This window comes from Muntiacus reevesi, chromosome 2, assembly GCF_963930625.1.
Source record: "Muntiacus reevesi chromosome 2, mMunRee1.1, whole genome shotgun sequence".
NCBI classification, from domain to species: domain Eukaryota; kingdom Metazoa; phylum Chordata; class Mammalia; order Artiodactyla; family Cervidae; genus Muntiacus; species Muntiacus reevesi.
Genome location: NC_089250.1, coordinates 98,537,961 through 98,556,411, shown reverse-complemented (window position 1 = coordinate 98,556,411; position 18,451 = coordinate 98,537,961). Strand labels below are relative to the sequence as shown.

The 18,451-nt window shown below is 46.8% G+C and overlaps 2 protein-coding genes across 2 annotated transcripts; one reads left to right on the top strand and one right to left on the bottom strand.

Annotated features, from left to right (window-relative positions):
- Positions 1-1,326: 1,326 nt before the first annotated feature.
- EGR2 (early growth response 2) lies at positions 1,327-5,564 on the top strand. The gene is made up of 2 exons (XM_065919864.1): positions 1,327-1,805; positions 3,117-5,564. Exons 1-2 carry the CDS (start codon positions 1,637-1,639, stop codon positions 4,355-4,357), a joined length of 1,410 nt encoding a protein of 469 aa, XP_065775936.1. The 5' UTR covers positions 1,327-1,636; the 3' UTR covers positions 4,358-5,564.
- Positions 5,565-8,169: 2,605 nt separating this feature from the next.
- Positions 8,170-12,852, bottom strand: ADO (2-aminoethanethiol dioxygenase). Its single transcript, XM_065922413.1, has one exon. The coding sequence runs from the start codon at positions 12,351-12,353 to the stop codon at positions 11,541-11,543; it is 813 nt and encodes a 270-aa protein (XP_065778485.1). The 5' UTR covers positions 12,354-12,852; the 3' UTR covers positions 8,170-11,540.
- Positions 12,853-18,451: the final 5,599 nt, after the last annotated feature.

Genomic DNA, 18,451 nt, shown 5'->3' with positions numbered 1-18,451 from the left:
CCGTTTGCTATCACTCGACCTCGCTGGGCTCTCCGCGGTGGCTCTTGGCCAGGGAAAGGACGAATATTCCTCTTAATGTGTGTGTTTTGGAGTAGGGCTCGGGTGCGGGCAGAGCGCCCTTCCGGAGGGTTTTGGGGTTGGGGGACTGCGGTGGGGGCCGGTCCAGGCAGTGTGAAGGGGACGATGGGTGTTTTCGCAGAGCACCCTGTCGAGCAAACCCAGGCGCCCGCTCTTGCCGACCAGTCACTCTTTTGGCGAGGCGGACGCACGGGCGCGCTGTCAACAGGGAGGTGTGTAGCGTAAGGTGTGCGAGTGGGTGTGTGAAGAAGGCGGCGGGGGCTGGAGTGTGTGTAGCGGAAGTGGAGAGCGTGTAAGAGTGTGTGTGCGTGTGTGGCGGGGCAGGGTGAGTGTCCAAACCTCCATCTGGACGCCCCCACACAGCCGACCGCCCAGACGCGCCGGGAAGGGCGCCCGCTAAGCGCAGCAGCTGAAGGGGGGCGGGGAGTGCGCGGGCAGAGGAAGGGGGGTGTCTCCGGCTGAGGATTTCTTTCGAAGCTCCCCGCAGTTATCTGCTCCTCCGAGGGTCTACCCCCCCCCCCAAGGTGCCCAAAATACTTAAACAAACAAACAACCCCAAACCTGTTCCGTTTTCGCTCCTGTATAAATAGAACAGACTTTCCAAAAAAGCAATACCGCATTCACTCTTATCACCAGCCACTTCTTTCCACCAAGTAATTCAGAAAAAAGCAGTCAGCTTCCGTGAATGCATGCAGCTTTTTTTTTTTTTTTTCTTTTCTGCCTCCTTTTGCTTGCGGTTTTGAGCTGCCAAGAAAGTGAGTAGGGGTTTGACTGTAGTGTCTCGGCTCCGTTCGGTTTCTTTCCGAAGTTTAATTTTCCGGAATGGCTCCCAAACAAGGGCTGGGGAGGCGGAGCTGCCGGCACCGGATCTTCGCCTTTTTTGGAAAGTCCCGGAGAACCGGAATTCCTCCCCGCCCCGGAGGCCGCGCCGCAGCCGGGACCCGATCGCTCTCCCACAGTGGCCTAAGCCGGACCGGTGGCACGCCCCATTCCTGCCGGGCTCTGAGCCCTGGACCCGGGCTGAGGCTCGGGCCACCTGCCCCAGACCCCTGCAGCCTGCAAGCTGGTAGTCTCGAGCCCGGGGAGCCCGCGCAGCCGAGCCCCTATGCAAATAGGCCATGTGACGGCAAAAGCCGCCAGGCCCAGCCCTGTTCCTCAGTCCATATATGGGCAGTGACGTCACGGGCATTGAGGACCTGCCCATAAATACTTAGAGCAACACTTTCCGTCTAACCGAGAGAGCAGCAATTGATTAATAGCTCGGCGAGGGGACACACTGACTGTTATAATAACACTACACCAGCGACTCCTGGCTTCCCAGCCGGAGCCCAGGAGAGAGTCAGTGGCAAATAGCCATCTTTCTTCTTAAAAAACCAGCAACTTGTTTGCTAGTTTTAGATCTGTTAGATTTTTTTTTTTTTTGAGGGGGGTAGTTGCTTTTAAGTGTGGAGGGCTCAAGGAGATACCAACCTAGGCTCAGTCCAATCCCTCTCCAAAACGGCTTCTCTGACACTCCAGGTAGCGAGGGAGTTGGGTCTCCAGGTTGTGCGAGGAGCAAATGATGACCGCCAAGGCCGTAGACAAAATCCCAGTAACTCTCAGTGGTTTTGTGCACCAGCTGTCTGACAACATCTACCCGGTGGAGGACCTCGCCCCCACGTCGGTGACCATTTTTCCCAATGCCGAACTGGGAGGCCCCTTTGACCAGATGAACGGAGTGGCCGGAGGTAAGCCGCGTGCCCCCTTCGCGAACCGGGACCCACGCAGCTCGGAGGTGGTGGGTGGGTTTTCGTGCGTGTGCGGGACTTGGAGGAGAGGTGGAAGGTGTTGACTGAACTGGATTTGAAGAATAGAAGGGGGTGCAGGAGGAAAGCGGGAGCGGGAACCCGGGCGTTGGAGCTGGGCGCGCGGGCAGATGCACCAGGTTGCCAGCGAACCGGCGTGCGTGCGCCGCGGCGCGCCCAGCCCCGGGCGGGCTCAGGGATAAGAGTATGAGGTGGTGCCCCACCAGGCTTCGGGGCTTATGCGAACCTTCTGCCGGCGGCACCCCAGCCTTCCCAATCCCGGGATAGGGGCAAAGTGATGGGGAAGTTCGGGGCTCTGGCGGAAAGCTGAGCGTCTGGAGAGCGGAGCGGCGGAGATACCGGAGGAAAGCGTGCGCCGCTTCCTCCTGGGTAGAGGAGACCCGGGGAAAATCTCGGAGCGCGCTCCTCCTTCGGTCTGAAGGAGCGCCCCCACCTGCGCGCTGCCCGCGAAGTTGAGGAGGTTGGCCCGGCTGGGAGGAGGAGGTGGAGGGCGGGCAACGGCGGGAAGCGGCCCCGTGGCTGCCAAGGGAGGCCCGTAGGGCACCGGCGCCGCGAGTTTCCTTGGCGGTGGCAAGTGGTCTCCTGAAGCGCGCGTACCTTCTCCGAAGCCCTGCCGCTGCCTTTGAGCTGAGGCGAGGCCGCGCAGGTGTGGGACAAGGCTGAAAAGATTGGGAAAGGAAACCTATAGACTCCTTCCATGGCAGAGCCCGATTCCCTCCAGCAGCGGGAGAGGGAGGGAAGGAAGGAACCTGGGGTGGGGAGCAGCCGGGAAATCACTGGCCCCTTCTTTGGCTCACCTCTCAGGCTGACACCTTCGCTGCACTGACTGGGGTCAGTCTCCTGGGTAGTGCCTGCCCTCGCCGTGGGACCTCAGGCAAAGCAGAGAGAGAAGTTCCAGGCAGATGGGGAATTTTTAATACTGCTGCTTCTATTATTGGGTGTTTTCATTGGGGACTGGAGCCACAGATGGCTGTATGTGGGGGGTTGGGAGTAGCTCATCCTGCTTTCCTGGAGGTAGTTTGAATCCTAGACTGTGGCTGGCTGCCACAGTAGGATCCTGGGCTAGCCTCTTTTTACTGTCTTTGGGCCACAGTTTCCCCACCTGTTGAATTCTGCCCTGGCTTTACAGTGCTGGGATGCTTGGGGTGGGTCTCAGGTGAGACAGAAGGGAGAGAAGGGAGTCCTGGCTGCATTCTCAATGCCCCACCTCCATTCTTCTTTTCCCCTCCCCAGATGGCATGATCAACATTGACATGACTGGAGAGAAGAGGTCCTTGGATCTTCCGTATCCCAGCAGCTTTGCTCCGGTCTCTGCACCCCGAAACCAGACCTTCACTTACATGGGCAAGTTCTCCATTGACCCCCAGTACCCTGGTGCCGGCTGCTACCCAGAAGGCATCATCAACATTGTGAGTGCAGGCATCCTGCAGGGGGTCACCTCCCCAGCGTCCACCACAGCCTCCTCCAGCGCCACCTCTGCCTCCCCCAACCCACTGCCCACTGGACCCTTGGGTGTGTGCACCATGTCCCAGACCCAGCCTGACCTGGACCACCTCTACACGCCGCCGCCGCCGCCTCCCTACGCGGGCTGTGGAGGCGACCTCTACCAGGACCCCTCTGCGTTCCTATCAGCGGCCACCACCTCCACCTCCTCCTCTCTGGCCTACCCACCGCCTCCTTCCTATCCGTCCCCCAAGCCAGCCACGGACCCAAGTCTCTTCCCCATGATCCCAGACTACCCTGGATTTTTCCCCTCACAGTGCCAGAGAGACCTACACGGTACAGCTGGCCCAGACCGCAAGCCCTTTCCCTGCCCCCTGGACTCCCTGCGAGTTCCCCCTCCACTCACTCCGCTCTCCACCATCCGCAACTTTACCCTGGGAGGGCCCAGTGCTGGGGCCACAGGGCCGGGGGCCGGCGGAGGCAGCGAGGGACCCCGGCTACCTGGCACTGGCTCGGCAGCGGCCGCCTACAACCCACACCATCTGCCACTGCGGCCCATTCTGAGGCCTCGAAAGTACCCTAACAGGCCGAGCAAGACCCCAGTGCACGAGAGGCCCTACCCGTGCCCAGCGGAAGGCTGTGACCGGCGCTTCTCCCGCTCGGACGAGCTAACCAGGCACATCCGAATCCACACGGGGCACAAGCCCTTCCAGTGTCGGATCTGCATGCGCAACTTCAGCCGCAGCGACCACCTCACTACCCACATCCGCACCCACACTGGCGAGAAGCCCTTTGCCTGTGATTACTGCGGCCGCAAGTTTGCCCGCAGTGATGAGAGGAAGCGCCACACCAAGATCCACCTGCGACAGAAGGAGCGTAAGAGCAGCGCCCCGTCCTCGGCGGGGCCGGCCGCCCCCAGCGCCTCGTGCAGCGGGGGCGCGCAGCCCGGGGGGACCCTGTGCGGCGGCAACAGCAGCACTGTTGGTGGAGGGTCCCTCGGCCCTTGCTCGTCTCGGACCCGGACGCCCTGAGATGAGACTCACGTTGACACACCAGCTCTTTGAGGCCCCGGAGGCCCCTCGTCCATTGGAGCTGCACGACAAACACTACCATCCATTCCTGCCCTTCCCTCACTGCGTTGGGCAAAGGGCCTTGAAGGAGCCAGCACTGCCCCCCCCACCCCGCCCCCTTCTTTCCACTTAGAAGCAGGTCTTAGCCTGCTTCTAAATCTTAAACCACCATAGTCTGTCTTAGGTGAGTTGACCGTCACCCCAAAGTTATGGGGAGTCTCAGAAGGGAGCTGGGTGGGGGGCCTCTGGCCTAGAGGGCTGAGGCCTGACCCTACTTTAAAGGGTTGTTTGACTAGGTTTTGTTGCCCCTCTCTTAGTTTGACTGGTTAGTTTTTTGACTCTGGATGCCAGAACTGATTTGAGACTTTTTCTACAGTAGTTTGGGAGACGCTGATCCCTTCAGATGGGGACAGCAAAAAGGCAGAAGCAAAGCTGATGTGCACTTTAATGGCCTGGGACTGACTTGGGGGATGCTGTACAGTGGGCGAAGCATGGCCTTTACGCTGCATTCTGTTGCCCTAGAAGTGAATCAAAGCTTATCTAGTCATCTCAACCCTTTAAGCAATATGTATTATAAACTTAGAGAACAGAAGTGCAATGTGATGGGAGGGACATAGCAATACCTGCTTCATTTTGAGTGGTTTGAGAAACATAAAGACTATTTTTTCAGTGTATATCCATTCAGATTTTGTGTATTTTTGATGTGCACTGTTCTCCAAGTTCTGAACCTTTGGGAAAAGAAAAAGTAAAACATTTATGATCTCTTGCAATGAGTCAGAGGTTAACTTATTTAAAGGTGGATGTACATATGTTCTCTGAAACTAGGATGCATGCAATTGTGTTGGACGTGTCCTTGGTGCCTTGTGTGATGTAGACAATGTTACAGGGTCTGCATGTAAATGGGTTGCCTTACTATGGAGAAAAAAAATCACTCCCTGGGTTTAGTATGGCTGTATATTTCTGCCTATTAATATTTGGAATTTTTTTTAGAAAGTATATTTTTGTATGCTGTTTTGTGAATTAAAAGTGTTACCTTTGTAGTCAAATTGCAGATAGGAATGTAAATAATGTTACTGGAGCTGACTTGTTTGGTTATTAGCTCTTAATAGTTGTGGAAATATAAATGATTTATTCTAACACAAAACCACTAACTAAAATTCAGATAATGAATGGTCTATGACTATAGTGTAAATAAATACTTTTCAACAATATTTTTGCTGCAGAGATTATTTATGTAAGATTTATTGGGTGTGACTTCAACAGTACCCAGTGGGTTTTAGTACTTTGACCAAGCCATGATCTCCAAGTTTTCTCTGCTAGTCTTTCCACACTGGCCCTCCTGCCACAAAGCAATCTCCATTCATAATCAAACGCGAGCATTCACTAGCATTCGGGGATTTCCCCCATGCATTAGTGTAAAAGTGGGGAGGCGTTGTTTTGACTCATTGTTCCGTCCTCTGTAACAGCCTATAGCTTCTCTCTGCTCCTGAGTGGGCTCCGGAAAATAAATACTTACAAACAAGTGCCCACTCGGAGACTACACATTTGCGACTGCTTTCAGAACCCTGACCAGAGCCTGGAACTCAGACGAGCTGTGGCTTTGTGGAAAGTGTGGTGGCGTGGTCAAGCTGGAAATGACTTTCAGGTTCCAGGATTAGTCTCACGACCACAGAAAACTTTTTGAAAAGCACTATCGCCTCTTCTGATCAAAAATGCACTCAGACACTGCTGATGACAGCATTAATGGGTTACCAAAGGAATTACCCCAGGACTCATTTCTCTCCAGCCGTCTCCCCGATTACACCCATTTGGAAGGATCATTCTCTGCCATAGGTCTGGTGGGTCTAGAGACAAATACCCAGCTTCTTAGATGATATAGGTATACACCAGCCTTAAAATCTCAAAAGACAATCTGAATCAAATAGGCAAATATGGCCCTTCGTTGGATAATGCTTTGCAAAACAATACTCTAGGGGTCATTTTAGTACAAGCCTTTTGTAGTGATTTTAAAATATAAATTAACTGCCCCCCAACAATATCTATCTATAATACAATACAGATTGTCTTTGTGAAGTTATCTTTTTTACTCTAAAACTGGACCTGAATAATATTTAGCTTCACTCACTGCCTCTGGATCTTTACACAAGTGTAACACATTGGAGCGCCCACTGTCTAGATACATCATCTGAAAACTGTCTGTCCTTTGTCACTGTAACTCTCTAAGACATGGCTGATAATAGATGGCCTGTATTTTACAACAGCATTCAGTGACTGCTACTCAGGGAACTCTTTTTTGGCCCTTACCAGCACTAGAATTTGAAATCTGATTTGCAGGGATAATTAACCCTTATTTCTTCCCTGTTCTTATTTCAAAGATGCACAATACCTCGTATAACTACTAAATGGAACTTTCTAAACTCTGGTGTCAGATCGTACTGGTGTCATCCCATTAGATTATTTCCTAGCTTGTTGGCATAGTATATCATCCTTGCTTGGCCAATTTTGTTAAAGAAGTTATATATACAACAATGCCACATTTTGATAATTGTGTTTTTAATAATACTCTCCTACTAAAACATTAACTTAAACCTAAATGAAAATGAAATGTTAGTTCCTCAGTCAGGTTGAACTCTTTGCCATCACATAGACTGTAGCCCGCCAGGCTCCTGTCAATAGGATTCTCAAGGCAACAACACTGGAGTGGGGTGCCATTCCAGGGGACTTTTCTGATCCAGGGATCGGACTCAGGTCTCCCACGTTGCAGGCAGATTCTTTATAACCTGAGCCACCAAGGAAGCCATAAATACACCTAAGTTTTATGTGATTTATAATTGTCTTGCCAAATTTTAATTTTAGAGCACCTTCAATCAAGACAAGGTAAACAATCATTTACAATGCAACAGACTAAAGTCTGTTTTTAATAAGATGAAAGACATTTTGATAGTCAAATTGATTACATAGTCACTTTTGCCTTGATGTGGGTTCAGTGACCTGGCGTTACCATACCATAAGGAATACACCTTGGTGTTTTTTCAGAGCCAACTTTCTGGGTTTTACTCCTTGATTTCAACATGTTAGGTCAATCTTTAATCGTATTTTACTCTGCTTGAAACATTCAGGATACTTTTCACAGGTGTCTCATTTTTTTACTTTGCCCAAGAAATAAAGCATATGAAGCTAACACGTCTCCTCTCTAGTCAATATGCTTTATTAAATAATATTATAGATGTTTCAGCTGTTACTGGGAATTCTTATTAAAAATAAACGTCCAGAGACTAATTCCTTAAAGGTCATAATGCAGTTGAGATGGTTCAGTACACATTAAAAATAGGTCTAACTAATTTTAGGTTAGGTTTCCAACTATTTGTAAACTAGGCAATTTAATTTCAATATCCTAACTGCTAATGAAACTAAGGCAAATTGTTTGGTATATATTAAAAATGGCTGTAGTGATATTTTAACAGTTCAATTCAACTTTGGGGGTGGTGGTGGGAAGGAAAGGTTACTATCACCTCACCACAAGTGCCTACAATGCTGCCAATCCAAAGTAGTTAAACAAGTTTTACAGAAAAAGCAAAGACAAGAAAACATTTAAGTACAAAGATTCTTTCCTCCAAGAATGAAAGTTGTTTTTCTTTTTTCTGCACTAGCTTATTTTCCTTAGGTTAAATATAAAAGCAGTATTTTTGTTGCAGCAAAACAGTATGGTTGCATGTTAGATAATTTCAGATGCGTTTTTGATCAGGTTGTTTCAAAGATCACACACAGGAAAATAAACTATTAAGTTTATATTATTACTTGGACTTTAGAATCTCCAGAAGACCCCCAGTTTTTTAGTACAACATAATCTTACCATACAGACTGTGAACCTTTTACAGTAATTCAAATATAAACATCATAGCAAGTAATATTTTCCTTCTCCATTTTGCAATAATCAAGTAAGATTATCTCTAAACAATTTCAAAATGCATTTTCCACAAGTACAGATTTTAATCCAGAAATGTAAACATCCCTGGATCAGAAGATTTGTTATCTATATGGGGCTTAACAAATGATTTCCTTCTTTGACACTCGTTGCACTGTGAGAATCAATGGTCAGCTTCTGTGTGTGATATGAAGTTCTGAATTCAGAACAGGAGACTTACAAGAGTGGCCCTGCCTTCAGGTTAGAGTTGAATAGTAATGGGCAGAGTCCTGAATTAAAAACACACTATTGCTTCTTCGGTGAGCAGAACTAGAGCACAAGATTCTACCATTTGGAATAGATCAGTGATGAGAATCCTCCTGAGATGCTTAGACTAATGCACCTACAAGGGGACAATGCAGAAGGAATAAAAGATGCCAGTTTTGGGAAAAGTTAAAGGCTGTTAGTGTTGAAAGGTCAGATAACCCACTCCTGTTGACCAACACACATTACTTTAAAAAACAGTTCATCAGTTTCACTGGTAAACAGCAGTTAGTGTAAATTCCATCCATGCAATTCAGACTTAATTAAAAAAAAATCAATTCCCATAAAGTAGTAGGTAAATATACAATACTCTAAATTGATATAACCAGAGAGTTAAAAAGCTTTAGAAGTATTAGACAAATTTTCATCGATGAGCGGCAGTTATTGCATTTGTTATTCAACAGAAAAGTTAAGTGATTAGTATCGTTGTGCTCATTAGTCCTTGTAGAAGACAGCTTTTCCCCATAGTTGTTACCCACCCATATTACAGGAATATAAGGAGACACACAATAGCAGCACATGATCATAGCTAAGAGTTTATGCAGAAAGGTGCAAAGCTTTTCTGCATATTTTGTCTTTGTGTTAAGGATATTTTCCTCAGTGGCTCACTAAAACAAGTTAATTTTGTTTTCACCACTAATTTATTCAGAATTTATTAGTGAACCAAAGGTTCCACTGTTCTTACTGAACTAAATTAGATATATATTGCTGTTTTGGCCTGCGATAATTTCAGTTACTCTTTTGAAAAGCACCTTAGTCTTTTCATTCAACTTGTTTGTACTTGAAAACTTTAAAAATCTTCCTAATGTAATTTGGAAAAACAATTCCTCCTTTATTACTGTCCTATTGCCAGAATGAGTTTTTGTAGGTTAGTTTTATGTACTCCAGGTTGCACTGTAACTTAAACATCATCATCAACAATTGTCACAAGTTGGTCAACTTTTTGCTACAATTCAAAACAGGTAGGTATGTAATTGATAATCATACACATTCATCACTGTTATGAAAAAAACCCTTGTGAACAATCTTAAAGGAAGTCATCATTTGCATATCTAGAACTTAATTTCAAACAAAACAGCATGAAGAAGTGCTTCAAACTCCCCCTAAGGTATAATAAATCACACCAGAATGGGACACTGTCATAAAACAACTTAGCAACTTGCTAATGCATTATACCTCTGTGAGGTTTTACAGCAGAGTGGCGTATCATGTTGAGTACCATCTCTTTGATTTTTAAGAAAAATCATTAGGAATTTGCTTTTCCATTCTAAGTTTGGGAACAAAACTTCCTTCACTCTGAGCCTCTAACTCAGTGTGCAAAGAGGGAAAGGCACATACTGCTTCCCTACAGGGTCATCCCTTTCCACCAATAGCAAATCCCTCTCTATTACAGATATTAGAACTCAATTACCACCTGGGTAAGTCAATCAAGAGGGCTTAGACAACAGCTGGGCAAATTTTAATGTATTTATTTCTACAGTTTGTTTTTATTAAAAGTTTTGTGAAAAAAGGAATCCTATAAATAGTAAAAAGGGGGAAACGGGAGTGTTCCTTGGACTGAAGCAAATGGTGTCAATACATTTGTAAACAAGGTCAAGCTGCTCAGCCTATTAGAAGGACAAAGATAAAACTAGTCACAGATAGCACTATTGTTCAAGAGGTTCGGAGTGGGACGTGTTTTGTCCCAAGTTTGGGTGCCCTAAAGTGGCTAGCAGTATAGTTAATTCTCAGTTCTCTAGCCCTGGTCTTCTGTGCCTCTCTTCCTGCAGAAAACTCAGCCCAAATGAAGCAAGCACTGACTCTCTTCTATTTGAGAGGAACTGTCCTAAGAACATTGCCACCAACAACACAGCTGGAACCACCAGCCCCTGGAACCTTAGAGCTCCTGAGAGAATCTGAAAGAGTCATCAATGTTTCCTCTACTTTTGCAGGGAAATACTGGAAGTAAAGAGGGGCACACAGAATTCAACAGCTGGCTACCAGTGTTTTACATTCAGTTGTTTGGAAGCATACTGATTCAGCTCTGGTTAGAAAATACAGAATTACTTTATTACTTCCTAAAGTACACTAAGACATAAAAGTCACTTAAGGATAATACAGTTTTTGCATTGAACGTGAACCTGCAATAAAAACATCTGCTCAACTCTCGATCTGGAGACTCAGTGGGGAAGCCCTAAGTGATCATTTGTCACTGAGATATACAGGTGCTTGAATTGCTTAGTTTTTGCTGCCAGCGAAATCGAGATATGGTTACTGGGCAAGGGGAGGAAAGAAAAAAATCTTATCCTCTACATGCATAGTTAGTTTGAGTGTAATCCCTCAACTCTGAAAAAACGGATTTAATTTTCACAAAACTTAATTAGGCCGGACAGCTTACTTTAAATAGCAGCTCATCTCTTTAAACCTAGTTTTTACCAATGACTTGAACTAAAAACTATTCAAACCACTAGGTCATGCAAAGTCAATAAGTTAGAACTATAATAATAAGCAGTAAAAGGACACAAGTGGAAAACAAACCCTATTTACCCGGAGGAGGTCGGAGAAAACCACTTTGTGTATTTTGAATAGGATGTGAACAGAGGAAAGAAAATTTTCATTATGGCTTTAAGATGGAAGCACTTCAGATAAGTCCCCTGCCCCCGCCCCCTCCCCCCAATTCAAACCCCAGTGGCAGTGACAGAGGCAGGCAACAACCTAGCTTCCCCGCCTACTCCGCCCCCAAAACCGTGCCCGGTGGTTGCAATCCAGTCGCCCGCGCTTCCCAAGACTTCCGAGGAAGCGGCTACTGCCCATTCCAGTAGATCCAACACCCAGGCTGGGGGAAGGAAGAAAGCCCTTGTGATGGGGTCGCGGCCAGCCAAGCCTAGATCTGAGTAGGGCAAGTGTTCGGCCCACCGCTTTCGGGCGCCGGCGGCTTCAAGGGAAGACCTCGGGACCTGGATAAGGCTCCCCCTCGCACCAGAAGTCATCGGCCTGCGGGGTCTCCAGGAGCCACACTTCTCGGGGCAGGTCACAGGCCGAGCCGGAGGCCTCCTTGGCCCTGACAGGCTCCAGCACTCGGTAATAGTGGCAGTCCCGGCCGTCGTCAGGGTCGTAGGGAGGGGCCAGGATGTCCAGGAAGGCGGCGGGCCCGTCCACGGCGTCGATCTGGTGCAGGTTGTCCCGGTGCGGCGTGAGGAAGCACGGGCCGCTGGCCTCCGTGTACTCCGCCCGCGAGCGCAGCACGCCCGGCTGTACCGCGTCCCGCTCGCGGGGCTGCAGAGGCGGCTCGAACTGCTGCTCTGGTGGCGGGGCCCGCGGCCGCTGCCCGCTGCCCACCTCCAGCTTGTCCATGCAGCTGATGCGCACGGTCCCATAGAGCACCTTGAGGATGCCGTGCATGCCCGGGTGGTCGTGCAGCGGGATGGAGGTGCCGCTCTTGAGCAGGAACACGCCGAGGCTGAAGCCGTCGGTCTCGCAGATGTGCATATAGGTGACGGGCGGCAGGTTGGGCCGCAGCGGCTGCAGCGTGGCCTTACGCGGGGAGATGTTTAGGTCCTCCGCGCGGACCTGGGTCAGCAGGCTCTTCAGCTTGCTTAGGTTCTCCGGGAAGCTCTGCTGTATCGGCGCCTCCGGGCCTGGCGCCTCGCAGCGGTCGGAAGAGCTGCGGCCGCCCCCGCTGCCCCGGAAGGTGAGGCACGCCTGGCGGGCGATCCGTTGGATCAGGGAGGCCATGTTTTCTCGGGGCATGCCCTGCAGTTCCTCTGCGTGCCGAGGCCGCCCCCCTCCGCCCCCAGCTTTCCTCCGCCCCTTGCGGTCGCCGGCGGCCGCCACGACTGCCCGCAGCCCGGAGCGGGGCTTGAGGCCCCGCAGCTACCGGTCAGTCGGGCGCGCGGCACTACAGCCGCCAACCTCAGCAGCCACGCGCCGGCAACGGCCGGGCGTGCCCGCCTCGCGCCCCGCTTTGAGCGCGCACGCGCACGGCCCACAATCCGCACTCACGCTCTGGGAGCAGGTACCGGCCGCGCGGACGGTGGCGGGCTTTGCCTTACGCCAGAAGCTCCATTCATGCGGCCCGCACCTACGACGGTGATTAGGGGTTCCCGGCGCCCTGCAGAGCATGCTGGGACTTGTGGTCCGGTATTCCGCATGCGCTCTGAGAGAGCGCCCTTTGTCATCTGGAAAAGTGAAGGATTAGATTTGTGGGTCATAAATCGACCTGCATTAAGGTTCCAAGGTGTTTGCTTCTTAGAAGAAAGGCGAATTGGGGCACAAGAGAAACAGCCAATTAACTACAACTCCCGGCATCCCTCGGAATGTTGGGGTGACGCACTTCCGTCGTCTGGCTTGTGGTGTAGTGTAGGCTCCTGGCCGTCACCGGAAGCGGGCCAGAGGGTTGTTAACCTGGCGCCATTCAGGCCTAGTACACCCTCCAAGGTCGTTTTCCTGTGGCCTTAGCCCTGGGAAGGAGTCGGCTGAGTTAACTGTAGCTCCTTGTGGCTGCACGGGCAGCACTGTCTGCTGAACCGCGCTTTCTTAAATTTTTGTTTCTGAGGAGATGAGAGGGTCACCACAGTTACTCCCCACAGCTGTCCCCAGCTGTTGTTTGCATCAGGGTCTGATGACGCTGCTCTTCTGGTTACAGAACACAGGAGGTTTTTTTGCTGGAGCTTGAGAGGACATTTGGTCACTGATTCTGAATACTAACGGTTATCAAACCTGAGTTTGCATAAGAAACACCTCGTTAGGGGAGGAGGGGAGTTACTCTAAAGATACAGCGTCCGTCTTCGTTCAGAGATTGGTTCACTAGATGATTCTGAGGCATCCTATGAGAAACTGTTGTGAGAGAATCAGGCAAGCTCTTGATCTTAACCTTACCCCGAGTTGAAAGTCCTTTTGGATTTCCAAAGCTAAACATGGGTTTCTTACTCATTTTGTAATTGGAGTGGTTTAGTAAATTCTCCCTAATTAAAAAAAGGCATGCTCTTTCAATGGGCTATGTAACCTATTTAATGAGCACTCAGTATATGCCAGGCGTTGTGTTAGGAGCATTACCTAATGAATATACTAATCCTCACCGCAGTTCTTAAGAGGTAGGCATTATTATTATTCCCAGTTTGCAGATGAGAAAATAAGTTGCAAGAGGATAGTGAATTATTGCCAGGGCCTGAGCAGCAGCACAGAAATAAGTACCGTTTGATCGAAACCAGCAGTTTGATTTGTTGAAAGCATTAAACGCAGATTAGGATATTGTTTTTCCAGCCTACTGTGCTACTTGCAAGTTGTCTGTCTTTAGCAGACTTCACCCTTTTATGTCCTCAATGTAGTCACTTGTAGAATCTGGAATCAGAGTAACAGACATTCTGAATTCTCCTTACTCCTCAGAAAATCCTGCGAAGCTTTATAAAAGTAAACATTTGGGGGTCAAACCCCAATTCAGAAGAACTGCTGTGAAGCCCAGAATTTTTATGTTTAAGATGCTCCTTGAGTGATTCTTAGTTATCAGCCCAGTTTGAGAACCACTGATCTGTAAATAGTGAACAGTTCTTCATATTTAGTGATTTTGATTGAAGATAGTGATTGTTTTAGAAGAGCAGTTATAAGGTTTATTTGTTTTCAGGGTTACCATGTCATTGTTCATTATATATGGTCAGGTACAGTGGTCCTTTGGAAGAACACAAACCGCTATGCACTGGGGCTGCTCAGTTGTGTCTGACTTTTTGAGACCTCATGGACTGTAGCCCACCAGGCTTCTCTGTCCATGGGATTTTCCAGGCTAGAATACTGGAATGGGTTGCCATTTCCTCCTCTAGGGGAATCTTCCTGATCCAGGGATCGAACCTGTGTCTTCTATGTCTCCTGAGTTGCAGGCAGACTCTTAACCACTTGAGCCATCAGAGAATCCCGGTCATTGTTAAGGTACTTAAATATACTGTCAAAATTCACCATGTAATGAAATTCCATGCAGTCTTTTTCTAAAGTGAGGAATATTTAAGAGAAAAATGCCCTCTATCCATTAAAAAAAACCTAAAATAAAGATTTTATTTATTGATTTTATTTCTATTAAGGTATAATTAGTGGGAGGTGTAGACTCCATGGGCTTTCCAGGTGGCACTATCTCTGGGTTTGATCCCTGGGTTGGGGAGATCCTGTGGAGGAGGGCATGGCAACCTACTCCAGTATTCTTGCCTGGAGAATCCCATGGACAGAGGAGCCTCTTGAGCTATGGTCCATAGGGTTGCCAAGAGGCAGACACAACTGAAGTGACTTGTACAACACAACCCATGACTCCATAGATCACAGACTTTAGTCTAAACATACAGGTGTATTCGATTTCCAAACCTGTTACTTCTTAGTAGTTGTATGTACTTATTTAGCTGAAGCTCATCTATAAAATCGGAGAAGGCAATGGCACCCCACTGCAGTACTCTTGCCTGGAAAATCCCATAGACAGAGAAGCCTGATAGGCTGCAGTCCATGGGGTCGCTAAGAGTTAGACACGACTGTCTCTCTTTTCACTTTCATGCATTGGAGGAGGAAATGGCAACCCACTCCAGTATTCTTGCCTGGAGAATCCCAGGGACGGGGGCTGCCGTCTGTGGGGTCGCACAAAGTCGGACACGACTGAAGCAACTTAGCAGCAGCAGCAGCAGCAGCATCTATAAAATGGAATATTAAGATACATATGTAAAACACCGATGATAGCATTTAGAGCATAGTAACTCTCTCGTAGTAGCTATTATAACTTGAAAGTTGCTAAAAATGGTAAATACCAATGAATTTAAGTAATATTCAGCGAATATTAAAATGGTATTTGCTTGTCTTGAGAATTAGCTTCAAGGTAGAGATTTGAAAAAAAGATTATTGAGACTTCCCTGATGGCCCAGTGGCTAAGACTCCACAGTCCCAGTGCAGGGGATCTGAGTTTGATCCCTGCTCAGGGCACTAGATCCCACATGCTGCAACTGAGAGTTTGTATGCTGCAACTAATACCCAGTGCAGCCAAATAAACTGATTTTTAAAAATTTATCTTTAGAAAAAGATGACATTTACTGGCTAACCTTTCACCTGGTAATACCATCCCTCAGGTCCTTGCTGTTTATTGTTTGGCCAGAGTTCAAAATTTCCTAAGACCAGGATCACCTGGAGGTATTTGTTGAATGTACAGATTCTCAGATCATCTCAAAATCTGCATCTGAACCTTTTGCACGTTAAAGTTTTTAAGAATTGCTAAGTGTCCTTAAGGCATATGGTACTTTTTTTAAGGCCACAAGCAGGCTACTTTCATAATTCCTTTTTGAAACTGTCTTTAAGGACTGCTCTAATGGATGGATTCTATCCTAAGTGTTTCTGCCCTTAAGAAGCATTTTATTTGGCCTTCTGCCCCACTGACAGTAGCACAGGCTGACTGAGTTTCTATTACCATTAACGTCCTTCTTTTTATGCTCCTTGTTCTGTTTTCCTTTGTGTTGCAGTATAGATGAATGAAGAAAAAATGAAGACCGAAAGACATTCAGAAAAGAGAGCAGACAAGAGAAGTGATAGTGAACAAATGCTAGAAATACAAGACAGAAACAAGATTTGGGAAAAATTTGGGATAGATGGAATCTATCATTTGATAAATAGTGAGTATTTATTGGGTACCAGCATTGTTCTAGACTTTGGGGATTTGACAAGGAATATCTGAATTCCCTAAAAGGAATTTACTTACAAGTATGTGTGTGTGTGTGTGTGTGTGTGTGTGTGTGTGTGTGTGTATCTTGGGTATGGAGGTTGTTACATAATACAAATAAATGAACAACATAATTTCAGACATAGATAAGTTTATGAAGACAAACAAGGTGGCAGTGTGATACATTTGTGTGTGTACATGTGTGTGTGTTGTGTGTTACTGGGTTGTCAGAAGTGACCAGAAGATGACATTTGAGCTGCTCCTGAGTATTAAAGAGTCAGCCATGGAAAAATCTGGTTGTCAGAGCATTCCAAGACTAAGAAATAATAGCCCTAAAGGATATTAAATGGAGTATCGGAGACTGTGACTTTGACCAGCTGGAAACGAGCTTTGTGAATTGTAAACAAATGAAGGCTGGTGGGGTTAGACTATATGGTGACATTCAGAGTTACTGGGGAGGGATGAGGTTGGGGAGGCAAGCAAGGACCATATTACACAAGCCTCGTAGGCCCGGGTTAGTGAGTTATAGGGAGTTGAGGGCCATGGTAGTAAGTTGGATTTTATTAGAAGTGTAGTGAGAAGCTTTCAGAGAGCATTGGGTAGGAGAATTACTTGATCTGTTCTATTCTCTCTGAAAAAGAGATTGATGGTGGGTGGAATGTAACAGTATAGAAACCCCAATTGAAGGCAGTAATCTAGAGAAAAGAAAACTAGTGTAAAGATTAGGAATCTGCTTTGGAGGTGGAGCTGACAGGGCTTGCTGATGAGCTGTTGCTTTGGCAATCTCTTTCTTAAAGCATATTCTCTCCTCATATTCTTTTTCATGAGTTGACAGCTACGTGGTGGTAGGTAAGGTTGATAAAGCTTAAATCTCACCTCCAGCCCACATCTAACTTTAGGGAAAAAGCAAGCACACAGAAGCATGAGTAGAGCTGATTTTTTTTTAACAGTTGCTTAATTAATCATGAAGCAAGAAGAATCGGAAGAACCCCCAGCATACAGACACACAGACACAGACACACACACACACACACGCATACACAGCATCTTAATTCTACTTGCTTAGTTATACTATCTCTTCCTTTTTTTTGGAACTCGGCTAGTATTTTTATCTTTCATCCTTTTTTCTCTGGCCTGCTTCTTTAGGAGGACTCATTTTACTTAATTCATAGATAGATCACCTTCTGACTTTTTCTCAAATCATTTTTCAGAAATTTTGTCCATCTCTCTTTATCACACTCAGACCCAGTCAGAAGAGTACTAAAATACTTACATTCTCAAGTGCTCTTGAGTTCCTAGCTTATATTAGTTCATTTGTTTTTTTAAAGTGGGCAAGAAGATTTCCTTTTTTCCCAGTAGTTCTTGCCAGCTTATTCCTATATCTGTCTTTTAATTTAGTACAGAACATGGTAAATAAATTGATAAAAATTTATACTTTAAAAAAAATTTATACTTTTGAACTCAATTATATTTGAAATATTTGGGGTTTCTAGTGTAGCTTTCAGTTTTCAAGAAATTTAGCACATATTTTTCATCCATTATCATGAATGAATGTCAAGTTGTAAGAAAAAATAAATCATTGTGCAGGCAGAAGAACTGGTTCTCGGCATGGCAAACATATGTATTCTTTTTCATCTCATTTGTCTAAAATTATAGCAGTATAACTCTCTTAACTCTGTCTATCTCCACTAAGGTCTTATAAAGTAACTCTGCTTCATTCTACTCTGATTTAACGTTGTGTGGTTATCTATGGGCTCTTTATTTAAATATGCTAAGCCCAGGAATTTGTAGTGTTCAGGTCACACTTTAGGTGTTCACATTGCACTAAAAAAATGTGGAGGTTGTGATGTGTGATGTAACTTTGTTTTTTAACCATATGATTCTAGACACTGATGTACGTAGGGTTGGGATGGAGAAGGATTTAAACTGATTTCTTTTTCACTTCTTTGCCATTCAGGCAATGGGAAGCAAGGGAGAAAGAAATTCAAAATTGGGAGCATGCAAAGGGAGGTTGAGGAGGAAGGAAAAAACAGATGTGTCTTTTGGAAGTCAATAACGGAACGTTTTTGCTACGCTCAGTCTGAAGCACTGCCAAAGGCTAAAGAGTAATGGAGTGCGTAGACTATCCCTTCTCCAGGGGATCTTCCCAACCCAGGAATCAAACCAGGGTCTCCTG

What these genes read in the sequence shown, in the direction of transcription:
- EGR2 (XM_065919864.1), top strand. Translation starts at nt 1,637, where the DNA reads ATGATGACCGCCAAGGCCGTAGACAAAATCCCAGTAACTCTCAGTGGT. An exon ending in GATGAACGGAGTGGCCGGAG is followed by an intron (nt 1,806 to 3,116) that starts GTAAGCCGCGTG and finishes TCCCCTCCCCAG; the next exon opens with ATGGCATGATCAACATTGAC.
- ADO (XM_065922413.1), bottom strand. Translation starts at nt 12,353, where the DNA reads ATGCCCCGAGAAAACATGGCCTCCCTGATCCAACGGATCGCCCGCCAG.